Here is a 17326-nt window from a genome sequence, read left to right on the forward strand (position 1 = left end):
TACAGTATGTGTTTATGTAATGTACGTCTGTTTGTCGTATGTAGTATTCATGTGCATGTCGTAGTGTTGCATTTTCTGTAATGTCAATGATGTTTGCAAATAAAAAAAAAAAAAAAAAAAAAGACTTCCCATCCCTAAAAAAAAAAAAAAAAAAAAAAAAAAAATTTGTCATGCGTGCTCATCCTCACGGGTTGATCCTCTGCTGTCACATCTTCACTTTCATGGCAAAGACAAATAGAAGGAGAGGACGAGAAAGAGATAGTGTGTGTGTGTGTGTGTGTGTGAGTGAGAGAGAGAGAGAGAGAAACACTCAAGAGGAGGAGGAGGAGAGGAGAGAATTCAAATGAAGAATAATCTTCTTCCATCTTGATAGCCAAGCTGATCACTATCGCACTAAGACAGAATGAGCGAGAGAAAGAGAGAAAGAGAGAGAGAGAGGGAGGTGAAGTGACGACAGGAGAGGAGATAAAAACAGGGGTGAAGAGAAAGATGGCGGAGGGCTAGAGAAAAAGAGATGAAAGGTGTAAAGGAGAGGAGAGAAACGATGAGAGAGAAGAGGAGAGAAAGGATGAGAGAGGAGAGGAGAGAAGAAAAAAGGATGAGAGAGAATAGAGGAGAGAAAGGAAGAGAGGAGAGGAGAGGAGAGAAAGGATGAGAGAGAGGAGAGGAGAGAAAGGATGAGAGAGTAGAGGAAAGAAATGATGAGAGGAGAGAAGAAGAGAGAACAGATGAGAGAGTATACAGTGAATACAGTGATTACAAATTGGCACCATATTTAAATTAAATTAAAAACCATCGTCATAGAAAACTCCTGTCAAAGTATCGACTGAGTGATCATTCCCTTGCAATAGAAAAGGGTAGACACCGCCAAACCTGGATAGCTCGTGAAGATCGAATATGTAAATTCTGTAATACGGGAGTAGTAGAGGACGAATGCCACTTCCTCACAGAATGTCCCAATTATCAACACTTAAGAGCTATATTCTACCCACAAATTGAAATCACTTGTCCCGGCTTTATGACTGCCACCAATGAACAAAAACTACAATTCCTCCTGGGAGAAATAGATAAATGTGCCCACTTAGCCTACCAATATTTACAGTCCTGCCACATTTTAAGAGAAAACTTCACATAGAAAAAGTGCATACAGTATATAGTTTTTGTTAAATAGTTTTATATAGACTATTGTATAAATTTCCTTTAAATTTAGATTTAAGAATACATGTTTAAGTTTTCTTTAAACATGGATTTAGTTACTATTTTTTTTTAAACATAAGTTTTCTTTCTTTTAGTTTAGATAAGTTTCCTTTCTTTGACCCCCCTTAAAACAAATATTGTATATGTTTGTATTGTCATGTTACTGCTTTGGCAACACTATTTTCTGAGTCATGCCAATAAAGCACATTTGAATTGAATTGAATTGAGTAAAGGAGAGAAAGGATGAGAGAGAGGAGAGGAGAGGAGAAGAAAGATGAAAGGGAGAGAGAGAGGAGCAGCCAGGCGAGGAGGGAAAAGGAGAAAAGGACACATACTGGATAAAAGTGTGTAAAGGAGGGAGGAGAGAAAAGAAAGTAGAGACACAGAGGGAGGAGGTGAAGGGAGTTAGGGAGAGAGGGAAGGAGGGAGACAGGAAGGGGAAAGCAGAGGGTGATTGTGGGAGGGAGAAAGGGAAGGAGGGAGGAGAGAAAAAAGAGGTGTGAGACAGAAAAAAGGTAAGAGGAGATGAGGAGATAGGGAGGGGAGAGAAAGAGAGAGGGAGGGGAGGAGAAAAGGAAGGAGGGAGGAAAAAGAGGGTAAAAGAGCTGTGAGACCAATAAAAAGGTGAGAAAAAAGATGAGGAGAGAGGGAGGGGAGAGTAGAAGGTGATGGAGCGAAAGAGGGAGAGAGGGAGGGAGGGCAGAGAGGTGTGAGAGACGCGAGACAGATAAGGAAATGGCCCTGAAATGAGGCAGTAATGTGAAGCACCGCCACCGGTACTGCTGCTGAGTCAATCACCCAGAGAGCCTGTCATGGTCGCCCACGCACACACACTCTCTCTCACACACACATACACACATACACGCACACACACACACACACACACACACGCACACGCACACGCACACGCACACATGCACACACGCATGCATGCACACACACACGCACGCACACACACACACACACACACACACACACACACACACACAAAAACAATAGCAGACACACAACAGACAGATACATGCACCACAGCACACACCACAAATGTAATCATATACACATTCAACCCTTAACAGACACACCAATATGTCTCTCACAAATCGCATCATCTGTCCCTGAATACCCTGTGTCCTCTGAGGAGCCTGAATGTCATGTGAGTTTCTTTCCCTCAGTTCACTCATACTGCCCACTCGGCAATTCACTCAAGGGTCAAACTCATATTCATTATTCATCCTGTGGCTTCATACACACTTTTAAAGCCATTCCAAAAAGGTGAAAGAACAACATAATCACAAACTACAAAAGAATTACATAAACAATACATACATAATACTGTGCGTTATGTTGTTGATGGCACTGGAATTTTTTTTTTATACTGTACTTTTTGGGTCTTTAATCAGACAGGACAGTAAAGAGAGTGACAGGAGGCAAGTGGGAGAGAGAGATGGGGTGGAATTGGGAAATGACCCGAGACAGACTCGAACCTGGCTCCCCGTGCGCACTTGGACCAGAATATGACATGGACACTGTAGCAACTTGCGCAGTAACATAAAGTGCTATCAGCATGTACTGCTGTACTTTCCTCAGGGGTCTTTACAGTGAAGCCCAAACCTGATTTCAAACAGGCAAAGTTGCATTCATGTCTTTGTGATACAATTTGTAATACAATTTTTTAATTATTTGAAATGCAATGCACAGTAATTCCATGTCAAAGGAAAACTATGACTCACAATGTAAAGTTATACCTTTGACTCTTTATTATAAAGACATAATTAAATGGTCCATCACTGCCATATTATCATTAATAAATGATGTACCTTATGAATAGGACTTAATAAATTATGACTTTGTAATTATATGACTCATACTGAGCCATATTGTGCCTGCTCATTCCTAGTCTTTAGTATGGAGCCTAAATAGAACATATTATTGAGAAGAGAATTTAGAATGTGTACACTGCTGCCTTCTCAGAGGGCCTTGTCATGTGCTCAGATACAACTCTGTCAGCAGAGCTCAGGTGGTGTTAAAAGAGTCCATGTCTTATTCCATTAAACAGTTCTCCTGTTCCCTTGTCAACCTCAGGACACACGCACACCTATATCTACACCTTTAAACACACGCACGCACGCACACACACACACACACATGCGCGCGCGCGCATTGTAAATGTGGTCAGAGCTTCAAAGGGACACAGAGAGAGAGATAGAGAGAGAGAGTGAAGTGGGGGGACGGCTAATGAATGGACATCCTGTAACAGAGCTGGATTAGCACCAGGGAGAACACCAGCAGCAGGAGGACTAAGCCTGACTGGACTCGCACTCACACACACACACACTCACACATGCACATGCATACACCTACACCCACATGCACAGCCACAATGACACAGACACCCACACACACCTCTTCACAATCACATGTCTTCACCAACACACACATGCCTGCATGCTCATTCATACACCTACATCCACATGTACAGCCACAATGATACGCCTGTAAGAGTTGATCTGGGACGAACTCCCCAACTCATTTTAGGTAGCATGACTCATTGATGGTAATATATAAGCGATGCATAATTCACCCAAAGAGCAACAGGAACAAGAAACAACACAAGAAAAGTGACATTCTAAGCAAGAATATGAATATAAGAAAAGGAGCAAACATTCCCAGCCCGACCAAAACAGATTTTGCTATAAAGATTACAACTCTAAGCTCATGCCGTAACATTTCCATTTAAATGACTGCTCCGAGAGAGTAACCAGGCTTTCGCTGGAGGCACAAACAGTGATAGAGCCAGCCACACATGAGTCATGCGTCTCTAAGTGTTGGTAAGATTGGGGGATTCGCCAGGCTGCACTGCACAGCGCTGTGCTGCGGGGGCTTCAGTGTGTCATCAACGTGCGCCTTTACAAGCGATAACATCAACAGGAGATGACAGCCTGACACATTGCCATGCCGAGAGGACAGGAGGGTGATATAAGAGGGGAAGAGATGAGGGGTTAGAGGAGGAGACGAAAGGTTAGGAAAGGAGACGACTAGTGAGGAGGGGTTAGAGGAGGGGACGAGAGGTTAGGAAAGGAGACGACTAGTGAGGAGGGGTTAGAGGAGGGGACGAGAGGTTAGGAAAGGAGACGACTAGTGAGGAGGGGTTAGAGGAGGAGACGAGAGGTTAGGAAAGGAGACGACTAGTGAGGAGGGGTTAGAGGAGGAGACGAGAGGTTAGGAAAGGAGACGACTAGTGAGGAGGGGTTAGAGGAGGGGACATGGGGTTAAGAAAGGAGACAAGAGGTTAGGAAAGGTCGACAAAAGGTTAGAGGAAAAAAAAGATTAGGGGGAGGAGAGGAGGGGTGAGGAGAGGAGACGAGAGGTTAAGGGAGGGGGGGTGAGGCCACTGTGCCAGTGTCCATCTCTGTGTCAACACCCTCGCCTGATGCTGCTATATCATTTAGGAAATGGAAATCGGAACACAGGCAACCTCTCTGGAAACAGTGGTCAGAGATGTTGTTGCTTATGTATGTCTTCTGGCTTGGCACATAGAGAGGCCACAACACAGATGATCATAGCCTTTCAAACATGCTGGCAGAACATAAACGACAGGAAAAAAGTAAAAAGAAAAAAAAAAAAGCTCTAGCTGGAATCAGATGGTGAAGAGCACAGGAAAAACATTTCTGCACTCCCATCCAATGTTGGAATACTTCAGATCATTAGTTTTATGAGGACATGCCATGGCATAATAAAATAAAAAATAAAAATTATATTAGTTTGATTTACGGGAATGGCGTGACTTCCTCTGGCCCTGCTGCTTGAGTCATCTCATTACTGTGTACAGCTTCACTCTCTTCTGCTCTTCCTCCGGTTGATAACGACGAGCGCTCGCAGCGCCCAATGCTCGTCTGACTCGGGAGCTATTCGGCACACGTTTAATTACTGCTGGAGCAAGTGAAAAAGTTTCTGCCATTAAAGTTACTCCTGTTCCACACAACTCAGCCATTTGAAAAGGACGAGACCTGAGGCATCTATCTCTTGCATGAGAGTCAGTTTTCATTTTTATCTAATTATATTCTCTAAAAATTGAAGGATAAAAGACCACTGTCTTTGAATTCCATTTGTCATTTCAACGTCACAGATACAACCTCCCAACTGACTCAAACACACTAAGTACTAGGGAATAGTTAGCTAATGGTGAGATCACAAGCTACCTTAGAGACAGTTTAGCCTCTCACCAGAGAAGAGTTCAATGCAAGTCTAGTTTAATCTTTATTTATCTGGGATACTGATTGAAACCATGCTTTTAACAATGGTTGCCACGTGGCAAGTGCCAAACTGCACATAAACCATTTCTCAGCACAAAACTTATTGGTTGACATTGGGTATATTTATGGTAGTATGCAGACCTCAGTATTTAAAAATATTTGGGCCAGTATGACCACAGTCATTAAAATGTCTATATTTCAGCACGCAAGCTAGGAAATAACTTCATAACTTGGCAGGAAGCACAAGGTTTGTGGTGCTCTGTTGAGAAGAATATTTCTTGTTCAATATCGCCCCCTACTGACAAAAATATAAAATGTCATACACAGGTGTTATGTGGTACATAGTGCAAGTACGCCACCTATGGAAAGAATGCAGTACTGCCTTGTGGAAATCGCTGAAACAACAGCTTCAACTCCAAATGTCAGTTGATTTAAGTCAACAAACTTAAAGTGCCATTAATACCACCAAACAGAGCTTCTTTTTATGCTCTCTCAAATCTCTCCACTGGTCCTGGATTTCAGTTGATGAGAAAAAAAGAGAGTGGTCCTAAAGGCAAGTGAGGCTATCTAGACACACTCAATCATCAAGACTGAAGTAAATCAAATCAGTAAGTAACAAAAAAAAGTTAGAGTTGGAACTGTCATGCAAAAAGCAGACTATACTAACAATAATATAATCACCCCCATATTTGTTAGTGCCTGTTGTTTATTTCATCTGTGATTGCATATTTTAAAATGCATTATCGAGTTTTGCCAAAAACTAATTAGCCTAAGGCCAACAGAACAGCTGGTACATCAAATTTGCAAACAGATGTAACCAAAACCTTTAAAATGGTTCAACTGGACATATTGTCACTTTTGTTGTGGAAACGTTGGCTCTAGTCTAGTGCAAGTCGTTGCACTGGTGTGAACCACCCAGTTTTTTAGAACATGTGTTGCGTCTCGTCTCGAATCTTTCATGCGAATTGGGCATAAGAGAGAGTGGACTGCGGTGGCTATGCTAGAAGTTTAGTAAACATATCACTTACTGTATACTGCATCAGCTTTCACAGTAGCAAAACAAAAACAGGGACCTTGCCAGCAGTTTGATGCTTGCTGTACAAACTATCCCCAGGGGAGAGGACCATCCTGTCCTGATTGACTTTGCCCAATCAATCAGGTGAGATTGATCTGTTGCTATGAACCCAACACATCTTTCATGTGAGGCACTGTATGACCTCTGCTGACTGAGATGTATCTGTGACACTGCAGAGTTAGATCTGATCTGGCGATACCCTAAAATCAAAAATGTTCCGATATCCCAATTTGTTCTGTACTGATACTTTAAGAATGGTGTTTTAAGCCTCCTAGAAACAGAAAAAAATTCTTGAATTTCCCCTTGGGGATCAATAAAGTGTCTATCTATCTATCTATCTATCTATCTATCTATCTATGCAGGTTGTAATGAAAGCTGCATCTGTCATTAGTTAAAAAACACTACGATGAGCATTTTCTTCTATACCCTCAGCCAATCAGAGACTGTACTCTTAACTACGACTGCAGTGGCAGATGTTATGTAACTCTCCTTAAAGACTCAGCGATCAAAGGCCACTCTTGGACTGCGCTACGCTGCTTAAACATTTACGTTCTGCTGAGGCTAAAACTAATGGCCGGGGATCAACCTGCTGACACTGGCCATTAAAGCACTTGGTGAGAGCGAGCGAGTGATCGAGCGAGTGGCCCTCTGCTGCCCAGGACTGAGAGTTAGAGGAGGAAGATCTGAGATCTGAGAAGGTGGCCAATGAGAGAGTGAGAGAGACTAGAGCAGCATGACACACACACACACACACACACACACACACGCACTCTCTCTCTCTATCATCAACACATACAGACACACCAACTCTCTCTCTCTGTATGTTATAAACACACACACACAGAAATAAATAAATAAATAAATAAATATATATATATTAGTTGCATTTTGAATGACAGAATTCAAACCTTCTATATCGAACACAAGTAAGTAGAAACACTAGTGAGTAAAAATCATATTGGCTTTCTCCCAAATCTCCGCACAACAGATCACACGTTACACACCCTTGTCAATACAAAAAACGGAAAAATATTTACCTGCTTTATTGACTTTAAAAAAGCATTTGACTATTTGGCACAAAGGATTATATTACAAACTTTTAGAAAGTAGTGTAGGGGGTAAAGCATATGACGTGATCAAGTCAATGTATTCAAACAATAAATGCAGAGTGAAAATTGGCTAAAAACAAATGGAGCCCTTCCCACAGAGACGTGGAGTAAGGCAGGCTGCAGTCTGAGTCCCACTCTGTTCAACATCTACATCAATGAACTAGTGGTGCAGTTGGAACAGTCTGCAGCCCCCGGAAAAAGAGGTTAAATTCCTGTTCTTTGCAGACGACCTTGTGCTCCTGTCGCCCACAGAACAGGGCCTACGGCAGCACCTAGACCTGCTAGAGAAGTACTACCAGACCTGGGCCCTGACAGTAAAAAAGACAAAAATCATGATTTTCCGAAAGAAAGCCAGGAACACAGACACATGTTCACCCTAGAGCACACAATGCAGTATACTTATCATATTTTAGATCTGGTCTGTTGCTCTGGTATCAAGCCTGTCAATATCAGTACTGCTGAACTACCCATCTCTGACCACAAAGCTGTACTGTTTGACACCCATCTGCCTGTCATGAAGTCCAAGGTTCAGCGTGTGATGTCATATCGCAACATTAAAAAGGTGGACCCAGAGGAACTCACTTCTCTAATTGCCACTTATCCCTCCCCTGCTTTTAATACTTTATTGGGGGATTTAGTTGACCACTATAATGCCTGCATGTCTACAGCACTTGACAGACTTGCTCCTATGAAAACGCGAACTGTTTCATTTGTGCACTCTGCTCCTTGGTTTACACCTGAACTTCGGCATATGAAATCATTGGGCCGACGCCTGGAGCGGCTGTCAAAAAAGACTGGTCTTAATGTACACAAAGACATGTATTCTGAACACCTGCATCAGTATAAAATGCACTCTGTGTTGCAAAAACATCATACTATGCAAAGATAATCAGTGAAGGACAAGGAAACACCAGGGCTCTCTTTTCTACTGTTAATGGTCTCCTTAAGCCACCTGATAACATCACCCACCAGGAACTCTCTGATGAACGCTGCTCCGCCTTCCTGAACTTTTTCAATACCAAAATTGAGGCAATCCACCAACAATTAGAATGTTCCATTACTCAGTTGAAACAATCATACTCACTGAGCACTCTGGGCTCACCTTCCATCAATGAACTCCGTGAATTCAGTCTCCCTGCTGAAAGTACCATCTGTGGCCTCATCAAAAAGTGCAATTCCTCCACCTGTCAGCTGGACCCTCTTCCAACAAGCCTGGTTAAGAGCTGCCTGCCATCTATTGCTCCGATGATTACATCAATATTTCACACCTCTCTTCTCTCTGGCACTGTACCACCATCCTTTAAAACTGCTATTGTCAGACCAACACTGAAAAAACTTGGATTGGATTCTGACAACTTCAACAATTACAGGCCTATTTCCAACTTGCCTTTTCTCTCCAAAGTTCTTGAGAAGATAGTGGCAACTCAACTCCAGGATCACCTGAAGGACAATGACCTCTTCGAGCCATTCCAGTCTGGATTTCGTCCTATGCACAGTACTGAAACGGCCATGATTAAAATTACTAATGACCTCCTCTGTGCAGCTGATGATGGACTTATTTCCATTCTGATTCTCCTTGATCTCAGTGCAGCCTTTGACACCATCTCCCACCATCTTCTCCTGGAACGTTTAGCCAATATCGGAGTGCGGGGCAGCGTTCACCAGTGGTTCACCTCCTATCTCTCTGGAAGGACACAGTTTGTACAAATACAGAGTTGCAAGTCTGAGAGCAGTGTTGTGACAAGAGGGGTACCCCAGGGGTCTGTGTTGGGCCCTCTGTTGTTTATTATCTACCTCCTCCCACTTGGCACTATCCTCAGGCAACATGGTGTTCAATTTCACTGCTATGCTGACGACACCCAGCTCTACTTATCTACAAAACCTACTGCCACTCTTCCTCCAGCTGCAATTACTGCCTGCCTGCATGACATACACTTGTGGATGACACAAAACTACCTGAAGCTGAATAGCAGTAAGACTGAGCTCTTAGTGGTTGGCTCCAAATCAGCTCTTGCTAAGATGGAACCTTTCACCCTTTGTATAGATGGCAGCACCATCCCTTGCTCCAACCAGGTCAAGAGCCTTGGTGTCATACTGGACAACACACTTTCATTTAGTGCGCACATAAACAGTATGTCTCGAAGTGCTTTTTTCCATCTAAGGAACATTGCACGGCTTCGCCCAGCGCTCACCCAGCAGAGTGCAGAAGTCCTTGTAAATGCGTATGTGACATCGCGCCGTGACTAAGGTAATTCCATCTTGTCCGGAATCCCTAACAAGCTACTCCATCGGCTCCAACTAATTCAGAATTCTGCAGCAAGGATTATTATAGGCTCCAAATCCACTAGTCATGTAACACCATTACTGATGCAACTGCACTGGCTTCCAGTTGCCTACAGAATACATTTCAAAGTCCTACTCCTGGCATACAAGGCCCTACACAATTATACCCCCACCTACCTCACTGACCTCCTAGAAGTCTACACTCCTGCCTGCTCACTGAGATCCTCCTCAGCAGGCCTACTGCATGTCCCTAATGTGAACCTCAGCACCCAGGGAGAGAGGGCTTTCAGCTACATACCCCCCAAGCTGTGGAATTCACTGCCAGACTACAAGAGACATTGTGACTCAATTACTGACTTTAAAAGCACCACTAAAACATATCTCTTCAAGATGGCTTATGGACTGACTGACTGACTGATTTTTACTTTTTTATTTTTACTTTTACTTTTAATTTATTTTTTTGAGATGACTATAATTTTACAACCTTTTTGTTTTTGTTTATTTGTGAAGTGACCTTGGGTGACATGAAAGGCGCTCTAAATAAAATGTATTATTATTATTATTATTATTATTATTATTATTATAATACTTACCTCGGTCTGGTCATTACTGCATCAGGAAGTTTCAGCATGGCAGTGAATGCACTAAAAGAAAAAGCCCACAGAGCCCTCTATGCTATAAAATCCAAAATTTACAGTATAAATATACCAGTCAGTAACTGTTTGACAGTATAATACAGCCTATTGTGCAATATAGAAGTGAGGTTTGGGGTCCACTCAGTATACAGAACTACTCTACATGGGACAAGCATCCTACAGAAGCCATACATGCCGAATTCTGCCGAACTGTATTGAAAGTTCAAACTAAAACACCCAACAATGAAGAGCAGAATTAGGCTGTTACCCATTGGCTTTACCTATTCTAAAAAGATCCCTAAAATTCTGGATGCACCTGAAATCTAGTCCCAAAAACACACTCCAAGTTCAGGCATTAAAAACCCAGGAACTGAACCCAGAAAAGAGTCCCCTGTGCCAGCTGGTACTGAAGCTCACTAATTCAGTAACAAAAACTAACAAACAATACGCTCAGACCAGTTCTGCTTCCAAACTACAAATTTGTGTCAATAAAACCATCAAACAAGCAAAAGAAGATTATTTGGAACATTGGAGAAACCAAACTAAAAGCCAAAGTAGGATGAAATTCAATCTAACCCTAAAACGAGATTATAAAAGCAGAGGAAAATCCTGACCAAGTACAGGCTCAGTGACCACACCCTTGCAGTGGAAACTGGTAGGCATAGAAAGACCTGGATGCCAAAAGAAGAAAGAACATGTGGTCACTGCCAGACAGAGAAGGTGGAGACAGAGGAGCACTTTCTTCATTACTGTGAAAAGTATGAAGAATTAAGAAAACTCTTTTACCATAAATTTAAAACCACCTACCCAAATTTCGAAGAGCTAAACAAAAATGAAAAAATGGCTATCCTCTCAGGAGAGGGTCCTTCAGCTGCCTTGGCAGCAAAATATATATCATTATGCTATAACCTGAGGGACACTTGTGTAATGTAAATATACAATGTCTTATGTTTTTTTTTTTTTTAGTCTACATGTATGGTCTATGTGTATGTTTGTGCGTGCGTGTGTGTGTGCATGTGTGTGGGGAGGGGTATATCGTATTGTATTGGGTTTTTTTCTTTGCCCTCCATCCTTATTTTACCCTCTATCGCCTATATTACCTATGGATACTTAAGTTATAAGTTTAAGTTATAAGTTTAGATCTATGTATGTTACTCATAAATGTCTATACACTGTTAAGTATGACTGCTTTGGCAATGCAAATGCCCTTTTTTGTCATGCCAATAAAGCACCTTTGAATTGAATTGAATTAAATTGAATTGAATTTAATTGAGAAAGAGAGAGAGAGAGAGAGAAAGTGTGTGTATGTGTGTGTGTCTTTCTCTCTCTCTTATAAACACACACACATACTATCTCTCTCTCTCTCTCACACACACACACACACACACACTCTCTCTCTCTCAGATTCGGGAAACACACACTGGTATGTGCATGTAAACATACACACAATACAATATATGGGCTCTAAAGGGATAACAATGAATGTGCACTCACACATAAAAAAATGCATATGCATGCACTCCCATATCAGGCTGTGAGTGTGCTGCTGAGCAGACAGGTCTGCTGACGATAACAGCCATGATGCGTGGGTGGATGTGCCCCAATGATGTTCTGTATGTGTGTACCCAATTTTGTTTCATGGATGTAATGTCTGCGTGCCACAGGCCATAAGGACCACTGCCGTTTTGGGCAGTATTTTACCACACATAACAGTAATCTAGGAAGGCTTTTCGCACTCCTCTTTTGTCGGGCAGGTGCATTGGATATGACCTAAGGTCGCAGATCAGGAGCTTAGAAAGAATCCCGCACACTGACCATTCCGCAAGCAATTATTTATTTAGAATACAACGTTTCGGTCTTAGACCTTCATCAGGTAAATTGGCTTGATGAAGGTCTAAGACCGAAACGTTGTATTCTAAATAAATAATTGCTTGCGGAATGGTCAGTGTGCGGGATTCTTTCTAAGCTCCTGACCATACGTAACAGTACATTAGAGTACATTATGGTAATTTCCCAGGGAAGCAATGTTGCACATTTGTCACACAGATCGCTGTCACAAGCCATCAATCACTCTGTGCGAATGCCAGCATGTGTCAGACAGACTGCTCCAAAGGACATCTTTATCCAGGCCTGAGATGACATTTTATAAAGCTATTCATAAAATGTCATGATTTCAGAGGAAAATGTATTGCAACGTAGCAGTGTTCTTTCAACAAGGCCTGCTGGGTTCAAGAGGCTTGGTAATCCTGTCACAATGGGGGAGATGGAGAAGAGAGAACTCCCCCAAAAGGGCAAAAGGAAATGAAACACCTGCATCAGACAACACTCACACACACACACACACACACACACACACACACACACACACACACACACACACACACATACATACACACATACAAAGAGTAGAAGGGGGGGCAGAGAGAGAGAGAGAGAGAGAGAGAGAGAGAGAGAGAGAGAGAGAGAGAGAGAGAGAGAGAGAGAGAGAATCTGTGCAGACATACAGTATTAGATCAGAATGGAGAAATACTGCTTTTAAATCATTACCACCACAGTATTGCTCTCCGCGAGACAGACTCCAGTCCAACAGCTGGTCAGTTCAGTTCAAGCCAGTTCAAGCCAGCCCAAGTTCTGTATACAGACAGACAACCATCCACGACCACTGGCCTCAGTTTACATCAACAGTACTGCACCTCAGCCTGTGTGAAGATGAAAGTTAGCTTACCATGTAGGCCCAGCGTTGCCTGGGTGGGAACAAGCAGCCTCAGCATGCACCCAACAGAGGAAATGAGAAACAGCAGAGAGTTGAAGCACAGCTTAGACTGGTGGTGTATGCACACACACACACACACACACACACACACACACACACGTGCACTTTTACACATGGCCATGCTAGCCAAATGTTCCCTACAACCAGCTGACACTGTACTGACCCAAACAAAACACACGCACGCACGCACACACACACACACCTGTAAACACCTGCTGTGTTATGACTGTGTTCCTGTCCAGTGACCTTCCTGAGTGAACACAGACAGGAGGGAAGTAACCGTATCAAAAATACCTCCCCAAATCTAAAACAGCAACACTGCGCTCAGCAGACTGGTTTCCATAGGCGGCGGAGACTCACTGAGCTTCCCTTCCCACACACAATTCCATTTTAGCCACATTCCATTTCAGGCGCACAGGCCTCAGTTGTTCCACGTACAATAGCTGAATCACTGGCCATTACTAATCCCTGGCCACAGCTAGCCATCTTCATTGGGGACAGTGGGAATGTTGTGAGGCCCATCTGGGGGTGGGGGGGCAGCCACCCCATTTTTCCTCATTATAACCAGTCTGTACGGTCAACAACCTTTATGCAGATGAGACGTGTGTGTGTGTGTGTGTGTGTGTGTGTGTGTGTGTATGCAGTTGAGCCCAGCCCACATGTAAACATAGCTTTCATAGACAACACACAGACACAGTCTTTCTCTCTCTCTCTCTCTCTCTCTTTGCTTCAAACAACCCCTCTTTTGCAGACACAGGCAAGCAGACACACACACACACACACATACACACACCTCTCTCTCACTCACACACACGCGCACACACACACACACACACACACACACACACAGACACACACACCCCTCCCTCTCAGACACAGACAGACACTGCTTTTTCCAGCTGACTCATTCCCATTGACCACTGGATAGCAGAGGTATTAAGTCATTTAGGGGAAACAGGTTATTTTGTGCTGATGACGCCCCTGCCTTACCTGGTAGTAGTAGCCATTGTCCGTCTCATATGTATGGGAGTCGACGTGTGGTGTCCCCAGAGCTGTTTTCAAGATTTCCTCACAGCCTACAAAGCAAACAGAGTATGATAAACAGACTGAAAATAACTCAAACATTTTGGATATGGCAGATCTAAAACAGGTTTTTGGATTGAAATGAGCCATTAGCCTGCTACTATGAAGAGATGCATAGGCTGACTAAACTGCGTGAACACACACACACACACACCAACTTTGTCATTTCTTACATATAGCATGTTGCTGAATATTCACAGTGCTGATAACATATCACCCTTAGTGTATTTCACACTTAATTGTACTGGATAACTAGCCTAGAAATCTAGACGCGCCCCTAGCGGCAGCAAATTACATTTGCTGCCAGGGCTAATCTAGCAACTCTCCGTTGGCTTGTGAGCTCCAGAAATCGAAACTTAATCAGGACATTGAAATCGTGTATAGAGTCGTTTGGTGGGCTTAACATAATGATTGATGGCAGAGTTGCAACGGTTTGGCTTGAATTCCCTGCTACTTGAAAACAAATATCCTATTGCGTCCTATTGCGTGCAGAGGGAATTTGAAAGACAACTGATTATCCCACCCCTCGGACTGAGCACTGCGAACGGTGAGTGCCCAGACCCTACATTTTAATGTGGGTCTGGCTCGCCAGGCTACTGGATAACTGGCTTAATTCATAACGTTTAATTAAGCTGTACATTTATTCTTGGTCAGCTATTTTTTAGCATTAGTAAGGAAGCCAAACAATTGAGGGCCTAAGTTGAAGAAATCCCAGAGTTTGTCTTTAAATGTGCACACCACACTAAAATTCAGGGCGATCTATAAATCTCATTCTGTGTGTCCATCCTAAAGCCAAGGAGACAAGGTGCAAGGGCACCGGCATTTCAGCAGCAGGTTTATCTTCATTCCCGCGGTGTAAGATAAATGGCTGCTAGTGCCATTTTGGGCCATGGCTGTTCACTGGGCTGTGTTCACTGGGCTCTTGTGGGAAATGGCAACGGATGTGGGTGTGGTGTGGCAAACAGGTCTGAAACACTTGGATACGTACATACAGTTTCCCCTCATCAGAATCTCCATCAGCGCTAAGAGGAGGTGGCCTAATTCATATCAGCAGTGGTGGTCTAAATCTTTTTTCAGTTCAGTTATATAAATACACTCTATTTAAAAAAAAATTGTTTTAAAAAAACCCTCACTGAGTTCTCCCAAACTGACAAGACAGATCTGACCGTAAACTCTTTTAGATAGCGCACTGCCTAGCACTATAAGAGCACTGAGCACTGTTCAAAACAAACATTATGGACTCGTCCCCCATGTTTGCGAGCTTTAGCTGTACACACAGAGGGAGTCGTACAAACTCACGTGCGGCTCTGCTAGTGGCCTCAGTAAGAGAAACGTCATGAATTAGAGATGCTCTGGGAGACATCTGAGGGAGCATTGTAGGGAACAGAAACATGGCTCTACTGAGAACTCCAGAAATAGAGGGAGAGAGAGAGAGAGAGAGCGAGAGCGAGAGAGAGAGAGAGAGAGAGAGAGAGAGAGAGAGAGAGAGAGAGAGAGAGGAGAGCTAGGGTACACGCTCACAGCATCACTTGGCGATCATGTGACCTTCCCAAGTGGGCCAGTGTTCCGTTTGCCTCAGAATGTTCCGCCAGGGTACACAGCCACTGCGGGGAATATACTGGTGCAAAAAAAGGCTGTCCCATCTTCTCTCTCTCTCTCTCTCGCACACACACACACACAGGTGGATAAAGACTGGACTCATGACAGGTAAGGGAAAAAAGACTTTCCAAATTCTGGTATCTTGTTCTTTTTTATCAAAACACAAGCAAATGTCAATGCAATGCCAATGGTAAGAATGGGTATATAAGAAAAATATATTGATGATGACATGATGAAGATGATGATGAAGTTGAGAGTAATGCTCAGGAACATTTTGATAGTGGACTGTCCACTGTGTGCCATTACTGCCTGACGGGTAACTGCAGAGTATGCAGCGTGTCTCACAATTGACTGGAGGTCAAGGCAGACCTGCTGGACACCACGCAGCTCTCTGGGCGCTCTGCCCTGTCCCTCGCCAACACCCCCTCCTCCTCCTCCCCCTCCTCCTCTGCGCTGAAGCTGCCTCCACTCTGCCAGGACCCCTGCCAACCTCCGCCTTGCACCATCCCTGGGTACCACCCCCCTCCCCGCCAGACCACGTCCCTGACTAATCCAGTGTTTGGGAGCTGCAATTCTGAACAACATCTGATCATGCAGACCATCAGTCACATCCCACCTCCTTCATTCTGAGCCGCCTGCATACTACAGTCCTGGGCCTTACACTCAAGTTGCAACAGGATAACAAGAAGAGGAGATGATCTGAGGGGTAGGCTAAGCAGCAGCAGCAGCATCCTTTACCATGTAGGGGTCCAAGCGCCCATTGGAGACACAGGTTTCAGCCTGACTCACAGACATTTTCCCAATCTCTCAATCTTTCTCTCTCTCTCTTTTCCATGTCTTTCTACTCACTGTCCAATCTAAATTAAAAAGCTAAAGTGCCCCAAAGATAAAAAAAAAATAAAATGAAGGGAGATAATGGCGGCAGTGAAGTTCACAGACTGGCATGGGCATGCCAGGGAGCAGAGAAGGTGGCCGCTCTCAGAGTTCAGGCATTTGGCAGCAGAACAGGAAATGTCCGGAAAGCGAGGAACGGGTCACTGGACTCTGGGTTTGGTCAATGAGAGCAACCAGCCATGGTCCTTTTGTTTTAGGAAAATGAGACTAACGCACCACACCACTCTGGCTCAGATCTCAAACGATCAACAGACTAAATTCTGTAGATACGAACAACGGACGAACAACACCGCAGAATGGCTTTCACATTTGATTTGGTCACCGAGACAAAACTGAACATAATCAGCATTTGGTTAACAGTTTCAACACAAAAGAACATTGTATGTTTGTACTTATGAGACACAAACATGTGTTATTGGTTTCAT

At 43.5% G+C, this 17326-nt stretch overlaps 1 protein-coding gene across 1 annotated transcript in view; it reads right to left on the minus strand.

Annotated features, from left to right (window-relative positions):
* Positions 1-17326, minus strand: part of rab11fip4a (RAB11 family interacting protein 4 (class II) a) — a 72270-nt gene that overhangs the window by 33864 nt on the left and 21080 nt on the right. The window contains exon 3 of the mRNA XM_042087194.1: positions 14316-14401. Within this exon, the coding sequence (XP_041943128.1) occupies positions 14316-14401 (86 nt within the window). The remainder of the gene's footprint in view (positions 1-14315; positions 14402-17326) is intronic.

Source organism: Alosa sapidissima, chromosome 3 (assembly GCF_018492685.1).
Source record: "Alosa sapidissima isolate fAloSap1 chromosome 3, fAloSap1.pri, whole genome shotgun sequence".
Lineage (NCBI taxonomy): Eukaryota > Metazoa > Chordata > Actinopteri > Clupeiformes > Clupeidae > Alosa > Alosa sapidissima.